Consider the following 24441-nt stretch of genomic DNA (forward strand, 5'->3'; position numbering starts at 1 on the left):
CTATCCATTAGCACAGGACGAAGAGGTTTGGAGCTCTTCAAGCAGATGAGATGGAGGGCGCCTCAGCATGACAGGTGATAAGATGAGGAGAGAGTAGGAGGAGAGAGGGTGGGAGGATCCTTTCTTGGTGGAGCCAAAAAAGCAAAAGGTGAAGCTTTGTTAAAATAAATATGGAGAAAGTTCATGTAGCAGAACTCAAATAGAACAGGAGGTGTCGAGAGTGTGTGTGTGTGTGTGTGTGTGTGTGTGTGTGTGTGTGTGGTGGAAGCTTCAAACAGGATGACAGCTGATGTAACAGAGCTGAAAAGAGAGGCCACAACAGGGAGGATGGAATTTCTAGCCTCGAGGTTAGAGGTGTCCACATGAAGTTACAGGGGTGTAGGTTGGAAGGGAATGAGGACGGGTGAAGGCTGAGTGAGTGGGTTGTGGATTTTAAATGGGGTTGGTAAGAGGGTGTCTGACGGAAGTAATTAAATAAGGAGCAATGCTGCCGCCATGCCACAGTTCTTAAGCTATTTCCTCCTCCTCCTCATTATTCTTTTGAACGGATTAGGGGCCAAAGTACAGCTCTATAGCCCACTTATGCTACAAAGCAGACAAACTGCAATCTTACTAAACCATATGCTGCGAAAGGCAAACGCAGAACGGTCCTAAATATCTGAGTAAACAAATGAGTCACGGAATGAGAATCGAGTTTTGCCTTTTGTTTGCAAAACTGTGCTTCAAGTGAAACTTTTAGACTCTTGTGAATAAGGATATTGGTTTATTTATAATATATCCTACATGTCTCAATTAACAAACATTGTGTGTCATTCAGTTAAATGAGAACAATTTAAACAACACGAAAATCAAACCGAGCCAAATCCACCAAAATATAAACAGAAATTCAATCTAGCAAAAATATAAAAAGCTGCAGTCGACTGTAGGTTCTCCAAAACAAAAGAACCATAAGTTTGCATTCAGCAGTGTCTGCCATGAATTTTAAATTTCACGTCTACACAATTGAAAAGAAAAAAAAAAAGCGCTTAAATCTAGTCAGGCAGAGTGGCTTTCTGGTTGTAAACAAAGCACCGCTGCTGCCAAAGCCTGCTTGTCTGTATGCAGTCATTAGCCTACATCCCAGAGTCTGCTTCTCATTGCTTCCTCGTGTGTGTGTGTGTGTGTGTGTGTGTGTGTGTGTGTGTGTGTGTGTGTGGAGAGGGGAGGGAATCCCCTCTGGTAATGATGCCTTCAGACCCTGTCTTTCTGAGAGGAGTCACCCATCCATCAGTGAATGGGTATGATGGAGATCACCCCCCCACACTCAAATCCTGAAACACACTTGCACATCTACAACTGCAATCACGCTTTTGAAAAAATCGGATTAAAAAAAAAGGAAAAAAAAGGGTAAAATAAACAAACAAACTGGTACCCATGAAAAGTGGTGAAGCCAATGTGCTTGAGAGCACATCAAAGCAGAGCCAGCAGCTTGTTGTACAGTGCAAAGAGCCAGTCAACAACATAACCGCACAATTTCAGCTCTTTGCACTCCCATCACGAGAACATATTGATCTACTCAACTGGCATTACAAGACCACGAGAACCGACTGTCAGATTTGTGTCTGGAGGATTTGCATAGCCTGCAGGAAGATGAGCGCTGTTAAGAGACTGTCAGACAGACTGGCTGTCTCTACAGAGCTTAGATCATAGTAAGACAGTGCTGGAGCCTCCATCAACGTCCATCCGTCAGTTCACATACAGAAACACTCTGACGACCCACATTAAAAAGAAAAAAAAACAAAAAAAAAAACATATACACAAGTACACAGTTGTCAGCTGCACAAATCGATTGATGCATGATAATGGCTTAATAGCCATGAGATCCACAGAGAAATGTATGCTTGTGTGTATGTTTGTGTATGTGTGTGGATGGGGTACTCTGCTGCTGAGACAAAGCCCCCTGATGCTCCTACCTCCTCCGGCCCCCCCAACGCGATGCAGGGGTATGATGCCCCATCCCCCGGGGAGTGTGCTGTCCTCCTGCAGGATGTTGCTCTTCTTTGTCTGCCTAACTGAGTGGCTGGCTGGCTGGCTGGCTGGTTGGTGAATGAGTGAGCGTGAGCGAGCGTGTTTCTGTGCAATATCTCAAACCCCCCACCCTCCCCCTCTCCCCACCCCAAGCCCCTCGTCTACCCCCCAACTCAAAGCGAGCTCGTCGTCCCAGCATCAACACCCCACTCCACCAACCAGGCCGCGGCCAGCCTCCTGATTATGTGGTATCCTAGCGACAGCCAACGGGGTGCCTATGGAATCCCCGTGCAGAGGAGGAAGCTGATTGGACGACAGGATCCTCTCTAATGAAGATGATGGTAATGATTTTACTCCGTTCTCCCCTCCCCCTAAGCTGCTGCCTGAATACTGAATTTAAAAAAAAAAAATTTTTTTAGACCCTCCAAAATAATGTAGAATGTAATCATCGGCTAATTTATTTATTTATTTATTTTCCAAAGTCAAATCCAAGGTAATGAGGTATATAATTAAAATGACAGCTCAGGCATACTCTTTATGTTGCTGAGCCCAGGTCTGGACAGCTAAAAACTGAAGACTACATTTCCATTTCAGTGCTTCAGAGACAGCAGGTTTACAGCGTGGGTTTTAAACCATAAAAAGCACAATTTCCAACCTGCAGCTCTGGACGGCCCAATTATGCATCATAACATTCAGCTAAGAACCAGAGTACTGAATTATGTCCAAACTGAACATCTAACCTATTATCTTACTAGCAGGACAGACATCATCATCGATTTAGTGGCTAAACTGACGCAAGACTACAAAAAAAGGAGACTATGAGCTATAAAGTCGCTCCTTACCCTGTGACTTCATGTTATGTGAGTTACTGGTAGACAAAATCCTTCCTAAATTTCTTTTTAATTATATAAATCAAAATCTATGACACGCCAAGTTGCAGCTAGAAATCGCTAAAGCACTTATTCATAGCAATTATGGTAATTAAATGCAAAACAATATGAGTAGAAAATTGAGACCCCCCTCATAAAGTGAAATGGGATAGCTTTGCAGTTGAATTCAAACCTCTCTTTAATGACAAGAGGATTCATTTATGTGGAATAGGGTAGATAAAACCAGAGGATAATGACATACTCATGGTCTACCCCACCACATTAACACGCCACCGAACTGTCTGGCTGTATGAAATGTAGCCATTTGAATCGTTTGCTGGTGCAATGTGGTATTGATTGGGGCCAACCATGCATGAACCTCATTGATTATTATCTTCTCATTAGCATATAGATTAGCTGGCGTTGCAGCCAGGAACACAAGCCTCAAGTCTCACACTTGGCTAACAGAGCTGTGCAGCAGATGGGGGTCAAAACAGGAGGCAGAGAATAGGAATGAGCTGCCTGATGATGGACCTCAACATCTGAAAGCCAAGGACCCTGAACCCCTGAGATACTACAACAAGCAGAGAGTATTGGCATTGAATTGAGGCATAAGGGGTGGTCCGGCAAGGGGCTTTAAAAACAAATAAACCACGCCTTTTGTTCAAAGGGCATCCAAGCTCATTATCAATTTCAAGAACGCTGACGCCTAACAAGCTCTTCTGGGGAGCGGTATAAAAATAAATGATCTAGGCACCATGTGAGCCCTGTTTTTAAGATTCCTACATCAAAGTCACTGCCAGCCAATGAACTCAAAAGCTTTCTTGAACGCATATCAACTCCACACTCATTACGATCTGTCTAAAAATGTTTAAACTTAAGTAAAACAGTGTTAAATGACACGAGGCGCTGAAGAACAAAATGTATAGAAATGAGCTCATTAAATAAGTCTTTTTTTTTTGGTGAAGACAGCCTATTTAATATCACACAGGAGAGATGTCTGTCTGCAGAGTCATCAACTTTTTTTGACAGTGTTTAAGCTGTGTTCTTGAAATTTTTAAGAAAATGCAGATACTTTGTGTCTTTTTGTTTACATCAGATGGCGATGCAAGCTCGTCCTTCAAGAAGATAGTTATTACTGCAATGTATGTATTAATTTACCCATGCAAAAACGTCAACAAAAAAAAGGTCAGTAAACACTGACTGTGGGGTTGTTGAGTCTAGTGCAACAACAATTAGTCAATTGACAGAAAACATAAATTAGCACTCAAATGTGAGTATTATGTAAGCATATATTTGAGTTTTTAATACATTTTTGGGCAAAACAAGCAACTTAAAAACAGTTCGATATTTAAAATGCTTTTTTTTAATCAAAGTTCAATATGGCATTATATTGAAATATGTCAATCCAAATCCTAACAGACAACAATATGCTGGGTTCAAAATCAATGGTTGCCCAGGGCAAGTAAAACGCCACATCAGGCTAGTAGACCTAGACTCTCTTGCCCTGTTGGGCACATTGTTCAGAGACGATTATGGAAATGAAGGAGGGAGCACGTGCAGTGCTGGTCTGACAACTAAGTTTTAGAGCAAGATGGCTAAAAAGGGTACATTTTTAAAAGGCATGTACAGTTTCCTTCTTTGTTATTTACTTTTATTTATAACCGCTAATAAACATTTGTACAGGAGCAAGTAAAAATGTACTCGATCTAGTAGATTTCTAAAAAACAACATGGCCTACTTTTTGGTTAAATTCTAATGGATGAGAAGGCCTGACCAATCAATCTCAACAGTAAAGGGTCAGCATCCCCATCTTGCGCTCTACAAAGCAGCATTTCTTCGGTGATGTTGGGGGTCATCCCCTGAGGCTGATGATGGTTGATGCGTCTTGTCCAAACAGAGCGAGCAGGGCACTGCCTTTGTTAGAGTATGTAAGACAGAGATACCCTCTTGATCCTGAGGCAAGATTGGTTGGGTAGCCGTAATTGAGCCATCTGACTCAGACGGACCTTGCCTTCCACAGCTGAGTAGACCAGCACAAAGAGACTCTGGCTGCTCTCCAGGTTAAGTGTGCTGAGCGTGTGTGTACCATACCAGCACACATAGAATCACGCTGTGAAGATACAAAACACTTTCACTTGACTCGCCCCAGTAGACAGTGCTCTTTTTTTTTTTTCCCCCCAGGTTCATTTAGTGAGAGCCTAGCGGGTTGCTAAGAAGCTAAAAACTGCTTGCACTGTTAAGAACTCTCAAAATAAACACGAGAGAAGCAAACAGAGACAGAGGGGGATCAGCAGAGTGACAGATAAATGAAAGATTCTCCTCGTGATCTATAAATACCACAGTTAAATAGTTCTGGCAAACCTTGCAAGATTAGCAAAACACTTCAATCCAGACTGTTCTATCAAAGCAGTCTCTGAGGCATCACTCTCAGGATTCAGTCACACCAAGAGGGGGAAAAAAAATAGGTCAAGTTTGAGAGGAGATGAGCAGCAGCAAAGATAAATGTGCTGCTTTTTATATCATTTCTATCAATGGGCAGTGGACCAGACATCAAAAGTTCATATAATCCAGGAGGATAACAGAGGAGCCTCTGGGTCACCGGAGACTCATAACTTTCATTCTTTTCCCCTGATGAAAAGCTTTCGTCTCATTTGCACAAATATTATCCAGGGTTTGACATTGACCTTTTTCCAAAGCCACTTTGCCCTTTGGGCAAATGCCTGAGATGTTTTACTTGCCCAATAGCCAAACTTGCTTATAGAAAATGTAGACCTATTAAAAAAAAAATATCAAAAACATTTTTTTTCAAAGCTTTCTTTGGGAACAAAACATTGTGTCTTTCTCCAGGGCTGTAGTTCAGAGAGCAGGTTTAACCCTGAACTGGAGTTAATGAACCTGACATGCAAAACTGGAGTTTCTGTTTCAGAACCGCTAATCAGAACAGCACAGAAAATAACCTTTTCTTCATCACAACTCCCTGCTTAGACTGTGACAACATATACATATATATATTATGTAGAAGCTGGAGCAAAGGTCAACCTGATAATCTCTAAGCTTCTTCTGTGAAATGCATACGAAGGTCAACACTGGGTCAGAGTTACACACTGTCTAATAAGTTGTACGCTTAAATACCAATCACCAAGGCCTTTGAAATGATGAAAGCTTTCACAAACACTTACCCATAGTCCATAGTGGATGCTATTGATTACTGTAACGTAACACAGCAACAACTTTTGACTTCTGTGAACACAACAAACTCCTCTGCTGCCGATCTTGTCTGAAGGCGAGTGAATTGTGTGTCTAGATGAGTGAGTATTGGGTCTATCCCACATGTAAATGATCATATGCCTGAGCAAAAGATGATAGTGATGTGTGGCCCTCACTCTCGTGTAATAAACAAATCAAAATTTTCATAACTCTCACATAAATAGCACAGAACAGTTCATTTGAATAACAGCTTGCAGGATTAGACCAGGTGTCAGCTAGAAGAATAGATGTGGGAATAATTGTCTTTGTGTCTTCTCGGGTTTAAAAAGAAGTCACAAGCCGTTATTCCATCATAACAATAATAACAACTTGCCATAATTTTAAGTGGATAAAGGGAGCGTCCCCCTTGCAATTAACCCCTGTAGCCTTGAGGAAAATCTATGAGCTTCGTCACTGCTGCTTTTCATTCTAAAAATAAGCAAATTACTGGGTTAAACCTGACCCTCTTGAGAGTGCAGATCATATGACGACAATGTGTGTGCCATAGGCAAATCGTAGGTGCCTGGAAGCAAGACCTCATCTGAGCAATTAACTCTTCATGTTCAAGTTTGTGTGAATGAAATGTGCTTAATGGTCAGGCTTTTTACTCAGTTGATTTATCATTATTTATTAACTTTTAGAGCATTTACATAAACAGAGCACTGCTTTCACTTCCATGTTGTGCATCAATATAAGGCTGGTCTTTATTCACAGAGCGTCTCCAAGAAGCTAAGAAATTGCAATCAGTTATACAAAGACAAAACATTACCTTCCCTAAAATTTAAAATACTTCCACACAACAAATCACAATTAATGATCATGATCTACTCACTGTTGTATATTACTCTAGTCTACTTATACTTTGCAGAGGCTGCTGCTGCAGGGTGCATGCTCACTCAGTTTGATGAGCATAGACGTAAAGACGTAACTATAGCAGTCAACCACGTGCATTTAATTGTGAGAGGCCAAAATCATGATTAATATTCAATCTGTAAGGCAGCCCTGCTTTTTGGTTCCTCTGCATTGCTGCTTCTCTAATGTACCGATCCAGTCACCTGTGTATGAGGTAAGCCTGTCTGTACATCATTTTAGTCAAACCTATTCAGTCAGATGCTTTGTAATATTTGTTAGTAAACTGAATATATTTAAGTTTTGGACTATTTGGTCAAACAAAAGCAGCAACTTGAGTGATTCCTCAGGTTCTGGGAAATTAGTACGTGTCTCACAATCTATTGATTGTTGTATCGTATTGATTTAACGATGAACAATCCAATATAATCAATGCAAAGTGAAAATATCGATGCATATTACCAGATTTAAGATACGTTTCTGGAAGTGCAGCTCAGTAACAGTATGCACACAGTTTGCTCGTTTCATTTTTTCTAATTAACAATACTTTAAAGGTTTTAAGAGAGTTGTCTGCAGCCGTGTTTCCAACATGACAACAGATGGATCGTGTGTTGCTGTACCTGTGATTAAAAGTGAGCATTCCCAACAATAAATAGAGTTTTAGAAGTGCTACTGAACAACTCGTTTGTTGTTAGTGAAGCAAGTTAAGAGTTAAAAAAAAAAAAAGTTAAAAGTGAATCTCAGTCACAGCAACAAAAGTCTGTTGTTAAAATCTCACAGCAGGGATTAACTGAGAGTCAGAAAAAAAAGAAGAAGCATAATCGCTTTAATGTTTGCCTTGTGTGAACGTCGTTAAGGGGGGGAGGCAACACCAGCGATCAAGCAGGCTGCAGGGATGTGTTTCTGTTTCACATACGTGCAACCTTGAACCTAGACATTACCTGGAGGAGAAGACACATGTCGGAGTGAGTTGGACCGGACTTTATCCAGCCAGTCTGTGTGAGCCCGTGTATGAATAGTGCATGTCATTGTCTGGAGAATTCAGAGCGAGCGAGTGGGCGTGTTGATGAAATTTCATGGTGTGTAGCTGCTTTGTACTTTCTCTCTCGTTTCTCTCTCTTTGCTCTCGTTCATATTGCAGCCATGCTGAAATACATGTAGCATTAATATCAACACAAAAACACATCACTACAGATGAGACCTCCTCCTCCTTCTGAATGCTCTACCGAGGCAACGTCCTCATCTAACCCAAACAGAGGATTTACAACATGCAAGAACCTGTCAAGACTTGCACAATCTCCGCTTGTATGAGTCATGTGAGAGTGGGTGGGGGGGGGGCAACACTGGACAATGTCTGGACCTCTTCAGACAGTGCTGGGAACACTGCCATTCAAACATGTTGCTGACTGCTCATATTCTGGACTTTCAACAAGTTTTTTTTTTCCCATAAGAAATTTCTCCACGGTTTCAGCTGAGCATCTTTGACTCCCAGTCTAATCTTACATAGCCTTTATTTTTTAATGCTATGCCAGCGTAGGAGAGGGTCCAAGGTCCACCCACCACCAGTCTCGAAAAAAAAAAATCCTGTGGGAAACACAGCATCAAGACAGCTGTTACGCTCAGATATCTCGGTCATCAGGTTACTGATCGTGTTAAATGGGCGTACGAGGATCTCATATTGATCGCGGGCGCCTCAACTGAATTGAATCAAAAAAGTCGTACGGTGGCAGATTTTGTGATGTCAGCAAAGATTTATGCTATTTTTTTTCACATTTTTTTATAGGCTAACTGATTAAAATAAGAAAAATAAATTGACAGGGTGATCAATAATGAAGACACTTGTTAGTTGCAGCCCAAGTGTGTACAGCTGCACACACACACACACATATCACTATGGTTTTATTTTGACAACACTGGGGGTCACTGAAAGGCCATGGCCACACTAATCCAGCTCCAGTGGAGCATCGTATTTATCCACAGTCTTGACCTGCACTTGTCAAAATAACTAACTCCTCCTCTGCATGTCCGGACCAAAGTTCCTCAAGAAAGCACATGGCTAACTTTAGCCAGCACTTTTGAAGTTATGAAGCAGAGAGTACAAGCCACACTTTCATTCATAGCTAATAGCTGGCAGTGAATTACAACATTAGCTAACATTACTCGGGTTGTTATTCGTCACAGTAAATGCTTGTGTTTTTAAACTACACGAGGCTCTGCGAGCTAAACTTAGCCGTTAAACTAACGTCAACGCTACTAGCAGGCAGCAAGCGAGCTCGAAACAAATGCTCTGCTGCCCTGCTGCTGCTGTTTTTGGGGCCTCGGAGAAGACGTTAGCTAGTGCGACCCATTAACCTTACGCGTTCCGACACACACACACACACAGAGAGAGACACAAACAAACACGGTAACTGACCCAACCGTGACACCTGGTACCAAGAAGAAAACCACACGTCGCCTTACCGTTAACGTAAGCCCCCCTCGGTAGCGTTTGCTCCTCTTTCTGGCCGCTCTCGCTCGCTGTTTTTTCCTGATATTCTACACCATTTCTGGATGGTGGTTCCTCTCTGTATCCGACCGACAGGCTCGTAGCAGGAGCAGACCAGCGGCAGCGAAAGAGCAGAGCAGGGGCGGGTAACAGCAACTCTTTTCATTTGCGTTCCAAACTGGTAATGTGACCGGAATCTGCCCAATGGGCGTAGAGTGTGGTGTTTTAACCCCACCCCTTTTTGCTGTCAGTCAACAGCTCCCTCCGTATCCATCCGCCCCCCTCCCCTCCCCGCCTCTTGTTCCATGCGCCTGTCAAGTGGCGATGGCTGGCTTGATCTCCATGGTAACGAAAAAAGTTTTAACCCTTTCTCTGTCCGGTGTTGGCATTGTAAGTTTTACAAACTCACATGGGTATAACAATGATGATAATAACATAGTGTAATAGTGTTAAAAGAATACCATAACAATATGACAATATTTTTTTTTTCCCCATTTGAAAGCTAAGGTCAGAGGTCAGAGGTCAGGACCCACAAAACACATTCAGGGTTTTGTTCAAGAGCACTTCAGCGGGTCAGATGCGTTTATAATCCTTAATTTGCAACTGTTTTACTTGCATGCATGAGTGCAGCTTTTGCATTGGGGCACGTTTTCCGTAGGTTATTCGATATACTTTATTCATCCCATCACAGGGAAATTTACTTATTACAGCAGCAGAGGAAAGTGTGGCATACAAAAAAAAGTAGAAAAGGCAAAAAAAAGACATTAAACAGACAGAAATTAAACAGACAGAAATATCTATAACCTACACAATAAACACAAAAAACAATCAACCTTCAAACAGACAAGTACTGAGGATAAAAGTGGCATGATATATAAAAAGAGCATTGTAATGTAAAGTGACCATATTGTAAGGGATATTGCAAAGAAAGTGACCATGATACAAATAATAATATTATTGCCAGAGAAGTGACTATAATATAAATAATATTACAAAAGCAAGTGACCATGGTATAAATAATAACTGCAAGGTATAAATGAAATAGAATAGAAAAAAATTGCAATTAGACATGAACAAGAGACTACAACATGATCAGGTGGTGCTGTGGTAAAAGGTAGGATTTATTGTTATTCTCACTATATTCATCATTCAGTACACAGGTAGAAGATTTTATATAATATATACAATGAAGTCAAAAGGTTATTTACTTACTTTGTCTTCATCAAAAAGAGATATTGAGATATCCTCAAGTGTATTTCTTTATTGCTACTTTCTATGGACTAGATAATAGAGGTTAAGATAAAAGACTCATTCATCTCATCTGCACAAAAAGCTAAATTTCACAAACTAATTAAAAAAATAATTGCATCTCACTTCATTTCACTCTCTTCTCATGAAATGATTGTGACAATGTGATTCATTCTTGACAGATAAAGTGTATCGTCTCAAAACTTTATTGATCAGTCTCTTCCAAAGTGAAAATTAAACCACAATTAACCTGATGTGTATAAATAGGAACAAAAAGAGGAATGTTTGGAATGGAAAATTATTCCAACTTTACAGGCAAGAGTGTATTTAAATATATTTTAGTAGTTCAGTTTTTTCTATATTTCTGTCCCTAAGTGTGCAATATATGTTATATATTCTTCTTATTTGGTGTTGTCATTCAGTGCGGAAAAATGATAACGACCCTCTTAATAAATGAATATATTCTATCGACTAAACTTTAAGTTGGATATATGTTGCTCTTGTGTGTTTAAAAAAAACCTTATGTGTCCTATGAGAAAGTTAAGGCCTGGACTGGACTGGGCCTTAAGGATGTGCAGCACATGGACATTGAAAATATTAATAAATACTTTCAAAGTAGATCAAACTGTCAGATAAATATCTTAAATGTTTTATAGACCTTTTCACTGCATACATTTTAAAGCCGAAAAAACACAGGTGGAACTAATAACATGACATCTCCTGTCCATTTAGCTGTGCCAATAAGACATACCAGTGAGTCAATAGGACTCTGGGACTGAGCCATCTTTATGCCTGTGTCTGCTACAGAATGAATACCAGGACAGATGATCATGGATAAACAAAAAAGAAAAATCTTTTTTTTAGTAGATTAATCCTGAACTGCAAAATGAACAGTGGTGGACATTGCCTGAATATTTTCAAATTTCTATCAGCACTTGTTTACAGCAGCAATGTTAAGGAAGGAATGTTTAAATGACAAGAAAATGCAGTCTCTTAAAGCCTCATTCATAGGTCTTTTGTCACAATGACAGCCATCCTGGGGCATCTTTCTCCACCTCTAGCTGCCAGTGCCTCATTCTTGGATCTGGATCTTTGTCCTCCAGGGCACTCACCTCTTGTCTCGTCTCCCTCTGTGTGAATAGTATCCTTGAGTTTTGCTGCTTCTGTATTTGTGTTCATTGTGGGGAGGAGATCTTGTGACTCTGGTCCTACCTGTATTGTCACCCTGCCTCTCCATATCAAATCATCACTATTGTTGTTTCTGTCTACTTTTTACACAAGACAGCTACTTTATGTCTGTCTGTCTCTTTTCCTCTAATCTAAATTGAGGGTCTAAGGATAGGACTGTAACTCTGCTTGGGGAACATTTGTAGATTTAAATTTATGAATGGATTTCACAAAGTATTTTATGATGCAGTGGAAAAAGTTTGTACACACTATACTGTGTGTACATTTTGCATATTTAACTCTAACTCTTGTAAGATGTGCACAAATGTGCATTCAATTTATTTGCTCAAAATATTATTGAGCTCTGATGTAGTCAGTAGCATAATTTATGAGTCTCATTTCATATAAACACATTTCTTTCTCATCACCCAGCACGTGTTCAGCTGTGGCTGTCCTCTCTCCTCCTTTAATCCGTCACCTCTCAGCAGTGTGTTTTCAATAAAAAACATGTATCCAGATGGAAATGACTGAGCATAGTAATAAAATGGACAGCAATGAATTGCTGATGTTTTAGTGTGTTGCCATTGTGTTTCCTGCAATATGAGAAGGGAGTGCATTCAACTGCCTGCAAATACTGAATAATTTATCAGAATATGACTTATTTGGTTGGCCTCTGAGTTAATTATCTGGTCTTTCATAGCTCCCTTGATACCTCACTCGCAGCATCAGCATGAACATAGTATCATTTCAGTAACTCGGTTAATCCCCAAAGACACATTATGGGCTGGCAGCCACGCAGACTGTGTGTTATTAATGTTGTAGTATGGAAGTGAACACTGAATTCACTGAAACTGAAACTACTACTCTGCTGGACTGGAACATACCTTTAAAGTGGTGTTTACCTGATGTAATAGTGTGTGTGTTCTCTATCACTCAGCAAGTGTCCTTTTTCCCACAGTGCTGTTCACTGATTTTTAAAGAGTGCAAACCTGTTTCACCTGCTTTTAATGGTCAGAGCTGCAAGAGTATTTTGGTGTTGGAGGCTATTTTTGGCTAAATATTTCTATACACACACACACACACACACACACACACACACACATACATACATGCATTTAAATCCTTTCAGTACAAGTTCTTTTTAAAGCAAACCCACAAAGAGAGATTCTTTTACTTGATTTATTAGTGTTTCTGCATAAATCGAATCAAATCCATTTTCAACATGTTTTACCATATCAACCCTTTCTGACTCTCTGGTCATGTGGTAACAGTCTGCTAACCATCAACAAATATGAAGAAGCATTCTGTCTTTTTAAATGCATGATAAAACAATAAAGCACTGCTCTACCCAGCCAGTTTTTCAAGTTATTAACTAGTTTAACTGAGTGAGTTCACGTGAAGCTGTTACATTACAAACTTTAGGTTTTACATCGAGACTTAAACTGTTTTTTCATTATAATCATAATTACATAAAGATAAACAACATAAACAGCAAGTCTTTTTTCATCCAATTCCATTTTTATGCACTTAAGTGCATGTTTGAAAAGGCCAGCAGTTTACAGCTAAAATAATGTAGCTTCCCTGTAAGAAGAAATGCTGTAACTCTTCTCTGAGACACATAATGGCTTTATTACATTACAATCAGGTGATGGGAGAAAGAGGAAAGGACCCTTTAAAGCGACTGTCAGTGAATGAGCACTGCAGCATCGATGTAGTCATTTCAAACAATTATTACATGACATGGATTTTTACTACAGGGAATGCTACTGCTGTGAAAGACCCCCATGAAACCAAGGTTAGTGACATGTTTCTCAACAAATATCTAATTTATGCTGATGACATAAACTATACACAGGAAATGCTATTCCCACTTCCACTGTTCAGTAAAATCTAGCAAATGCATGCAACAGAAGTGGAAGTTGGTCTGGTACTTAGTGGTTAAAGAAGAACTGTGCATCCTCTGTTCTTATGATTGGAAACATGACCATCATACGTCATACTAATGCTGGGTTGCATTTCATTCGGATTGTTCACTGTTATACTTCATTCACTTTGACCAAAATCTGTCACTTTAGTTTTAGGAGATACTTTTTAGATGTCCAATGCCTGAGAAAGACAGACAGTTTTACTATCTTATTGCTTAGTTAGGAGTAGATAGTAGCCTCTGGTTGAAATCTTTGTTAATAAGTCACAAACAGTACTGGGCATTGTGCAAAGTGACACTGCATTTGTTATAACAGAATACAAATTGATCAACTCCTACACCATACATGATGTCATAAAGCAAGCAAAGCAACCATACATGATGATGTATTAAAAGTCAAATTAAATTAAAAAATAAAATATTAAGTCAAATATTTGAAGTATTTATATGTAATTGCATCTATCATCCACAAGATGGTGCCGCCATGTCACCAGTCTACAACTAACCTAAGCTCAGGCTCATGCTGGGTCATTCAGGCTCACACTCATTTGGACAAATTTGTACATACAACCATTCGAATCAAAAACAAAATAATGTCATCACATTAACAAACAGTGGAACCCAAGATTTATTTCCTAATTAATGTTTTAAGAGTCTGAGATTTATCTAGTTTTCTCTGGAAAGTAATGCATTAGTATGAGCATGACGCACAAAATCCAGTCATTTTTTGGATTTCAAAGGAGATATTCAAAAAATGATATGTTCAACCAGTATTCTCTACCCTAAGGCTTATCTGTGACGTTTTTTGAGAATTCTGGTCTCAGATGTTCTGGTCTCATTCAGCCTAGTAAAAGGTATTTAAAATAGCATCCAGGAAAGGTGTTAATTGTTCCCTTGAAACAATGAAAATTCCTGAAGTCAAAGGCTGCGTGCAGTTGCTTCCTTTCTGGTTGGTCCTGTTGTGTTTGCTTGTATTATTTTCTTCAAAGAAAGACTAAACTGTTTCTTTCTGCATGAAAGAGCTTGGAAATGACGATAGAGTGGCTTCTAGCATCAAAGTTTGCTTATTAGTTCAAGAGTTACTCCGTTTTCTCTTCATTGTTGTGTAGTTCTCCGATTTGTCTCACTCGGTGTTTGTACAGCAGGGATGACTATTGTGAGGAAGGATATTTAGTCTGATTCAGGCCCAGCAAACATCCCCTCCCTGCTGCATAGTACAAACTCTACAAATAAGGTTTGGGGATTACAGACATCCTGTACATTGACCTTTGGGTTGGACACATAATCATTTACGCCACTATTTCCAATATTTACAGTTTATTACAAGTAATGTTAAACAATCAAAGGAACTGCCAAAGGTATGTGGAACACAAACAGGTAGATGACTAGTCACATTCTGTGGCTGATAATTTGTATTTTTCTTGGCATGTCAAAATGAATTAAAACTCCTTTTTCAGCATCCTGTGTCATGTCCTTGTCTGAGCAGCCACCTCACCTTATGTATTCCTGTATATTCCTTTGTAAGACCGTGTTTTTTAAAGTGCCATTAGTGGGAAATCTCAACACCGGGTAGCTGAATAACACCGGCTTAGTCTTCTCCTTCTCTGCAATAGCTGAGTACACTGAACACACTCATTACTTCAATTCCCTTACACTCAATCCAAACAATCATCATAATCATGATCATTGCCATCAAAATTACATCATGCTGGCTAGTGTGCAGTGATGTGTGGAAGAAAAATGATCCAGTGTTTTGCAGGGTGTTTCACTGCTAATGAATGGCCCATGCGACTGTTTGTGTGCTGTGGCTGCACGTGCCTCAGTTTTTGCCTTTTGGCTTATTGATGTAATCTTCCTACTTTTCCTTTCATTTGTCAGCAAATTATAGCCTGCAGGGGGAAAAAAAGAATGTCATATCAGTTCCCAAAGAAATAACAGCTAATACAGTCAGAGACCAAAATAGAAACATATAAAATATAATGACATTGATCACTGTTATTTTTATTTTTCACTATTCTTTCCTGCATCCCAACCTGTTAAATTCCTGTCATTCTGTTTCTATGTCCTCATTCCATTGCCGTAAAAAAGGTACCTGTCATCTCTCAATGTTCTTGTTTTTCTTGGTGAGTAAATGTTATCTGTGAGGGGACCTAATGATGACCTTTTCAGGCATGCAGACACATCTTTAAAGTCCTGTCATGTAAGTCTTGCCAATATATGCATGCTTAGTAAAAACAAGATTTTTAAAAAAAGCGCTAATGTAGATATTGTGGTAGTGCTGTTTTGCTCTTAATATGCAAGCTGGTGTTCTTCTGCTAAACTGAAATGATGAAATGTGTAGAAAGGATTTATGGTGGTGGCAAAGGAAACCACCATCAAAGTTATTTGCATAGTTACATCAGAGCTGCACTGACATAAATTCCAGTCAGAGCATTTGAACGCGCCCAGGTGATTACAATAGACTTCATAATGTTAGGGGTGTTAATATAATAGCTGGTACTCACTGTTCATAAAGTTTCCTCTTATTTTCAGGCTGGTTAGATTGATGTCGCACTGTGAAATTTTTAAGAAATGATAAGAAGAGTGTTAGTGCAGGAAATGATGTCAATCAGAAACACACTGATACATCAAAGCAGATGTAAAAAAAAAAAAAACTGTGTGAAAGTATGATTATTTTACTGTGTATAATCTAATGCAATTATTTCATACTTCAGACATACAGTAGGTGCATTAGTTAATTGTTCATGTTTGTCAGTGTTAAAAGTTGCCTCTTGTTTCCCCTGCAAATGCACAAAATGAAAACTGTTTATTCTTAGGTTGTCTCACTCAGTGTTTCTACCAGCAGGGATGACTATTGTGAGGAAGGATATTTAGTCTGATTCAGGCCCAGAAAACTTCCCCTCCATGCTGCATAGTACAAACTCTACAAATAAGGTTTGGGGATTACAGGCATCCTGTACATTGACCGTTGGGTCGGACACATAATTATTTATGCCACTATTTCCAATATTTACAGTTTATTACAAGTAATGTTAAACAATCAAAGAAACTGCCAAAGGTATGTGGAACACAAACAGGTAGATGACTAGTCACATTTGTATTTTTCTTGGCATGTCAAAATGAATTAAAACTCCTTTTCAGCATCCTGTGTCATGTCCTTGTCTGAGCAGCCACCTCACCTTATGTATTCCTGTATATTCCTTCATGAGACAGTGTTCTTTAAAGTGCCATTAGTGTCAGTGTTAAAAGTTGCCTCTTGTTTCCCCTGCAAATGCAGGAAATGAAAACTGTTTATTTTTAGGTTGGCCATGCATTTGCATTTTAGTTTACATAAATTAATTATGGCACACAACATCTGACTTGTGATGTGTTGCACAAGCCAAACCAAATATTTTAGATTATAGAAAGGATTAACTGAGTGATTATTACCATTATTAGAAATAAACTCATTCTGTGTGAGTGTGTGTGTGTGTGTGTGTGTGTTTGGGGTTAAATGAGGTAACCAAACAGGAACTAAGAAGGTTGGACAAGAGTGCAGTTCTGCACTGCCAAACAATGTGGTTTGACCTACAATGAAGCTCAATTACCTTTACCTTAGAAACTTACCCAGGTTGTTTAGTGAGTAAGTATTGTAATCTAGGGCTTTAGGGGTATGACACCCAGTTAGTTTACAGTGAGGTGTATTATGGCAGTCTGCTGCGGGTTACAGAGTGTGTGCCTGCCTGCACGCACACATATTCTATTTCCAGTCAGAGAGCGAGCGTTGTGGGTTTAAACCACAGGGTCTTGTGATCTGTGAAGAGGCTGAATGTGAAGAGAAGGTTTAAGTGTTTGGTACTCTGGCAACCGTCAGTGACTCAGAGAGAAAGAATGACAGAGTGTGCATGAGATAGTGTGCACGTCTACCATGGATGCCTGGCAGAGAAACCAGCTAAAGAGATGTCTAATTAATAATAGTAGTATAATTAATAAGTATTAATAATTAGGATCTATTGAGCCACTGCATCTTTTCAAAAATCATCCATAATCATTTCAAAATATTACTTTGGAAACATATGTCACAAGATTATCATAATATAAATAACACTGACTAAAACTAAACTGAACCAGGCACTTGTCAATCAGGAATATTGTGTTCAGATTAAAATTAGGGCATTGTGGCTCACATGTTGCTCCACCTCTCTCTGGTATTGAGGTGTTTGAATTCAAGTGAATTGAAAGTGAATGTTGTTGACTGTTGTTGTAAGGTGTACACACACAACTGTCCACTCATAAAGTGTATTCTAACTTAACATTAATGCCATTTTCACCTTATTTTAATGGCTAAACTGGAATTGGCGAGCTCTGCCTACACCACCGTTGTCAAGCTCCAATGTCCCTGTATGAATGAGTGCAGCCACAAAGAATAAAAGAAAGAGAGAGACTGAAAAAAAGACAAATGGCAACAGAATAAAGGACCACATGGAGAGACATGGAGAGACAGGTGACTGAAAAAAGAAAGAGAGAGAGAGAGAGAGAGAGGAACAGAGTGAGTTTGTAACTAGTCATCGTTACACAGCAGTAAGTAAGGCTGAACCGGTATAGTCCTGAATGTGCTGGCTGCTGCTGCAGTTCTTCTTTTCTTGAATTGTCTAAATAATGCATCATCCTGAACAACAGGTAGCCTTAGGTTTCTTTTGAATACATCACCTTGGCTGATGACTTGTGAAAGAGCCAAAAGTGATGTAATCTTCATCACCACTTCCCAGGAGGTAATTAAATTTGATATTGAATTGGTCATTCATAACAGATAAGCCAAATAAGTCCAGCTTGTTGCATCTAGATATTATTTTTGTGGTTTGGGCTATCATTACAGTTGGTTATGTTGACATTGTACTGTACTATGAAATAGCTGACATTCAGGAACATGGTGACATCACTATAGATGAGGGAAATTACTCTCATCGGTGATGAAACATGTAAACGTTTTGGAAAAAGGAGCAGCAGCAAAATAAATATGATGTATGACTAATCAAAACTTCCATTAGCAAATTCTATGTATTTGCACCATTTTTCATCTACCAAGTTGAAAGGCGTAATGGTGCACCTTAATGTGAAAGTGCTGCAGGCAGTGGTCAAAGAATGATTGTACAGTAGAAGCTTTAACTAAGCTCTGACATGTCCTCTCACTGGCTCCATTTTCCTCTTACCTCATTTGGCTGCAGACCTCAGAGATGCTCCACTGAATTTCAGCAAACACTGCAGCACCACGTTAATGCCATGTGACATATGTTTTTCTATTTTGCACGGTTTTGGAGGCAGTGAAGAACGACATATCTCTAATTGGACATAATGATGGCGAGAGAGAGAGAGAGAGAGAGAGAGAGAGAGAGAGAGAGGGGAAGGAGTGCTCCCTGTTTGAGATCATAATGTCCCCACTTTACTTATGAAGGAGTTTTAACTCCTTGGTAACACATTATTGCTACTAGTAGTGCAGGTTTTGGAGCTTGGTATTATCTTATATCAAACCATGATTATTACTATCTACTACACATAGATCAGATAATAAACATGTCCCTCTTGCTTGCTTTTCTGTTTTACTTGTTTTCCAGGAAGTCCATGACCTTTGGCCCTCCTTACTACTAGTAACATAACATAACTAACAAACCATAAAATTAAAGTAATTCAAATGAATGTCAAAAACTATAAAATGACTGAACTCATAGTTTTACAGAAAAACACAGAAACATTACCCGAAAGTATTAAAAACTGTAATAATTACATGTATGTAGTTCCATTAAAATAACTGTTTGGTGGTTAATTTACAGATAATGTCCGTAATTTTAGAGTTAAAAAACAAAAAACAAACAGAAAATGACTGTTATTTTCTGTAAATTTACAATTTCTTTTTACAGTGTGGTTTAAAAGTTTAATTTTTGTTCAAAAGGAATTCTTCACTCAAGTTTCCTTAATCTTCATGTGTGTGGTATCCTGGTATGTTTAAAAGGATATGCAAGTATTCTTTTCTCATTGAATGTGAGCATACAGAGTGTGTTAAACAGTGCTAATGCCTTTCTTTTACAAAGTTACTATAAGTTCTCCACAGGTGCTGTAATAACTCCTAGCTCACCAAATAGATGTACGGAAACTTAGATGTATTAACCAATAACTTTTGGTGATTTACAAGTTACAGACAAGTCAAACAATGGTGAGAGGGTCATGGGAAAGTTTACCCCTAAAAATGTACTTTAAAGTTATATGTCATACTGCCTTTCTTTGTTTCTGGCTGTTTAATTACTGTGGGATTTGACACATTTAGCTCTCCACAGGTCCCTCTCTCCTCCACGCACCTTACGGGCATCTTAATCGGTACGGACTTAGAGGTCCCTTGGCACCAGGGGTGCTGCCTTTGTGGGGCTAGCAAAGAAAGGAAAGGAGTGTGTCAGCGATTTAGCTGAGAGTTACAGCCTTGTTTGGCCTCCTGCCTGCTGCCTGGTCAACTGAGGTTCTGCCGGAGCACTGGGTAGTGGCAGGTGCCACTAGGTGCAAAGACGGATGAGGCAAGATGGAGTGAATAAGAATGGTTGGCATTATGCCAGCATAGAGCAGTGATGAGTCCTCAAAATGACATCTACTCATGAGTAAAACATGAAGTGTCCTTTTAATTTCCAAAATGACATTGTTTGATTGCTGATTGTTTGGTATTTCTATTTCACCTACAAGTAAAAGCCAACTTCAAGTTTGCATAATTTTTTAAGATACTCAGTGCTAAAGTTGCAAGATACATAGATAGAGCATGTACATGTATATGGATGGACTACTTTTGCTCTTATAAAAGTATATTTAAATATTTTTAAGACAGATCTTTTTGTTGATTTAATTGATCCCTTATCCCTTCTATTTTTTGTTGTGTCTTCCTGTTAACAATCAAGTCATGCAAATTTTTCTCAATATTTCTGTTGGCTACCTGGGATCTTTGTCTTCTTGAAGTGATTAAGTGCTTTGCATTAGCCGATATCACAATCTTTCTGATTACCGATAAGCGGGCAATACATAAAAATGATATGATTGATGGAGGCCAGTAGCCTAGTTAAAGGCCACACATTGATGTGTTTTTTTGGCTTTTTGACAAACAAAATCTTTTGTTAGGAACTGTGCTTTATCTTTTGCTTTCACAACCTGTCAAGCAATAGGTAAAGTGCAATGAATGAGATTGAGAAAGTCTTGGTGCCAAATCTCTAAAAGGCCTCCACACACTTTGGCATGCTGCACCCCTCTGTTGTCAGTTGCCTTGGCAATTGTTGGTCTTATTTATATGTGAATGTTTACCACACCCCATGCATCACTGAAGTTGCATCATATACGTAAATCCAGTTTCACAAGACTTTTTCAGAAAACATAAAACATTTGAATTTCGGGAAATGGTCTATAAACCTCACTAATCTGTCCACATCCAACATTTTACCTCCTTTTAATCCCTTATGTTGTAAGATTCACTCCTTTAAATGTTACACGGGAGATACATAAAAATGATATGACTGAAGGAGGACAGTAGCCTAGTTAAAGGCCATACATTGATGTGTTTTTTTGACACACAAAATCTTTTGTTGGCAACTGTGCTTCATCTTTTGGTTTCACATCCTGTCAAGCAATAGGTGAAGTGCAATGAATGAGATTCACAAAGTCTTGGTAAAATGCCAAATCTCTAAAAGGCCTCCACACACTTTGGCATGCTGCACCACTCTGTTGTCAGTTGCCTTGGCGATTGTTGGTGTTATTTATACGTGAATGTTTACCACACCCCATGTATCACTGAAGTTGCATCTTAAAAATCCAGTTTTACAAGGCCAAGACCTTCTCGAAAACAGAAACATTTGAATTTTGGGAAATGCTGTATACATCTGATAACCTAACTAATCTGCCCACATCCAGCATATTACCTCCCTTTAATTCCTTATCTTGTAAGATTCACTCTGCAGGAGATACGCAGATTGCACTCCAACTGGTGGAGATCATCATGAATCATCAGAGGTGTTAATGTGTTAGTAAAATAGCAAAAACTATGCTGAATATAAAAGGATCTCATTGTGTGCCACAAATAATTATCACAACAAATTATTAAGATGACTGAATGTTGTGGCAGCTAACATGAGTTGGGTTGAACATGAGTTTAGATTGTTTTCTTGTTCATCTGAACTGCCCCTCAGTTATGTAACATATTTGATGTTAATCCTGCAAATTGAATAACAGGCAACAGGCAGCCTTGATAAAAACCTACAGCTCTCATTAATGGTCTTATTTTGGTAATGACGTGCACACATACTGCAGTTAAAATATAATGTGTAAATTTGTTTGTAAAATGCTACATAAAGGCATAAAATGTATTTTATTTGCAGCTTTCCTTTTCTCCAAAACATCCCAGTGTTGGTGTCGAAAGGTTTAAAACATTCTGGTAAAGCAGGTTTCTTGCACTGAAGTAAAAAGATTTTTTTAACCAGTGTAGTGTACTACTTCCTGGTTCCTTTACTGTAGAGGTGTAAGTGTAGATTCCTTCCTTCATTGTATCTAAAATGGACCATTAACCACCATCAGGCATCAGTTATTTAAAAACTTTAACAAATGTATGAGGACAAAGACCTTCTTTGTGTTCGTGAAATAAGAGCTTAGCAGACTTGGAGTAAACAAATACAGAAACAATGCTCATGTGTTCCCATGTGAAAATGTTCACCAGTCCACCTCACACTTTTCACAAGTTGAATTACAGCAACTGATACGCAGAAACTTTCAAACAATGAATCCTCAAATAGATCCATTAACCTTAAACCCTAAATATAGGAATTCTTGTATTCTAAATACACATATATGTTTCCAGGTTTGATTTTTCAGATTTTACTTCTCACCAGCTCATGAACACGCCAAACATCAGTATCAACTCCCCGTCACCCCAGAGAGTGACAAAGCCAAATTCTTTTGTGAGTTTGCATAAAATAAGCAGTGCTGGAAGCCTGGTGACGTAATGTTGTGCACTGGTACAGATAGCTGTGACTTGTTTTATTTCAGGCGAAATGCCTATATGGAAGAAATTATCATTTGTGTTGTTTCAAATTCAGATTCTTATTGACTTACCTTGATATTCCGACAGAAGCTGTGGGTACTGGCCAATCATAGACAGATTAGGGCAGGTCAGTTTGCTCTGTTCAACAGAGTGGCATTTTATTGTGACCAGTCCAAGGCAGCTCTGTGTTATAGTCATGAATGTTTATCGGCATCTTATGCCACATGGAGGAGGCCTTAGAAACCACAGTCTTCTCACTCACTAATCTCTAATGTTGTAATATCCATTCCTGTAAATTTAAATGTCTGTTTCTTTATAAGTGATGTGTTTCACTTGCACCATACTATTTCCCTGAAGCCATCCCAATAATTGTAATCTACTATAAGGATTTATGATAACTGATGATAAGAGGCACTGACTGATACTCTTTCCTCAGAAACGTGCTTATACTGTATATAATAAAATCTTCCAGTTTAGATAAACTGTGTTGTGGGGAACATTGTACAGGACGTAGAACATTATGCAACAGTTGTCCTCCCTTTAACTCCTAAAGACTAAGGTACTAAAGTATTAGTTTACTAATACATGCTGTGCTCATCTCACAACTCGATTACTGTAAGGCCCTCCTGATGGGCCTCCCAGCCTACACAGTGCAACCTCTCCAGATGATCCAGAACATAATGGTGTGCCTGGTTTTCAATCAACCCAAAGGGCACGCGTTACACCCCTGCTCATCAACCTCAACTGGCTAACTAGCCTGGATTAAATTCAAATTGCTAACGCTTGCCTACAAAGTAGTCTCTGGTTCTGTACCTGCATATGTTACCTCACGTCTGTTGTGCTCCTCCAATGAACGACCCTTGACTCTGCCACTTGTACGCTCAGGGCAATCCAAACTTTTCTCACCTGTTGTGTTGTTAGTTTAGAAAAAATTAATTTGTTAGCTTCAAGGTGGCTGGGTGAGGCTTCTTGGATGAGGGCCACTTTTATAAGCAGTTCAGCAGGATTCAGCTGAAACCACAGCTTAAAATGGTCACAACAGAGGCTCAATTGTGGAAAAGTAGAGGGATTAAATGAAAGGGAGCTTTTATTTTTTTCTTAACTTATTATTTATATTGTAAAGGCTGTGGAAGCATATAAACACTGTGGCCAGGGGCAGAGGTCAGTGGGTAAAAGGTTAGTAATAGTACAGCCTGTCAAATGTAATTAGGCACACTTCAACTTACACAACTCATTATTGCAAATGCTGTTGCATCACATAAAGTTATGTGGTGTTTAAATAGAAAGGGGGGGAACAAAATACAAGACTAGGGCAGATTATCAGTGGTTTTATGCTTGGAGTTAAGGCTATTGTTGCAAAAAATGTGACACTGAGACTTTTCATTTGTTTGTTTGGTTGTTGTGCCTGTGAAAGTTGAAGCTGAGTAATAAATAGACTGATGATCCCAATGTGCTTTTATTTAAGGAGCAGCACTAGGATGTTGCCTCCATCTGGAAACAACACCTGTGAAACATTCCTTGTAGTGAAATATTAGTCAAACAACCTTCATTATCAGGGTTTAGAGCTTCTCTTTCATGTTGCCCCTGGCTGTGACTTCATTATTACCCT

At 39.1% G+C, this 24441-nt stretch overlaps 1 protein-coding gene across 2 annotated transcripts in view; it reads right to left on the bottom strand.

The window, feature by feature from the left end:
• Positions 1–9635, bottom strand: part of phc2b (polyhomeotic homolog 2b (Drosophila)) — a 34583-nt gene extending 24948 nt beyond the window's left edge. Inside the window, exon 1 of one of the 2 annotated variants that reach the window (XM_019272681.2) lies at positions 9435–9635. Coding sequence is in view for 1 of the 2 variants with exons in the window: in XM_019272680.2 (XP_019128225.2) it covers positions 1953–1996 (44 nt within the window). In the remaining variant the exon portion in view is untranslated. Of the gene's footprint in view, positions 1–1952; positions 2078–9434 lie in introns of those variants that run through there. The other variant, XM_019272680.2, reaches the window with a different exon arrangement.
• Between the last annotated feature and the right edge of the window lie 14806 nt (positions 9636–24441).

This window comes from Larimichthys crocea, chromosome VI (genome assembly GCF_000972845.2).
Source record: "Larimichthys crocea isolate SSNF chromosome VI, L_crocea_2.0, whole genome shotgun sequence".
Taxonomy (NCBI): Eukaryota; Metazoa; Chordata; class Actinopteri; family Sciaenidae; genus Larimichthys; species Larimichthys crocea.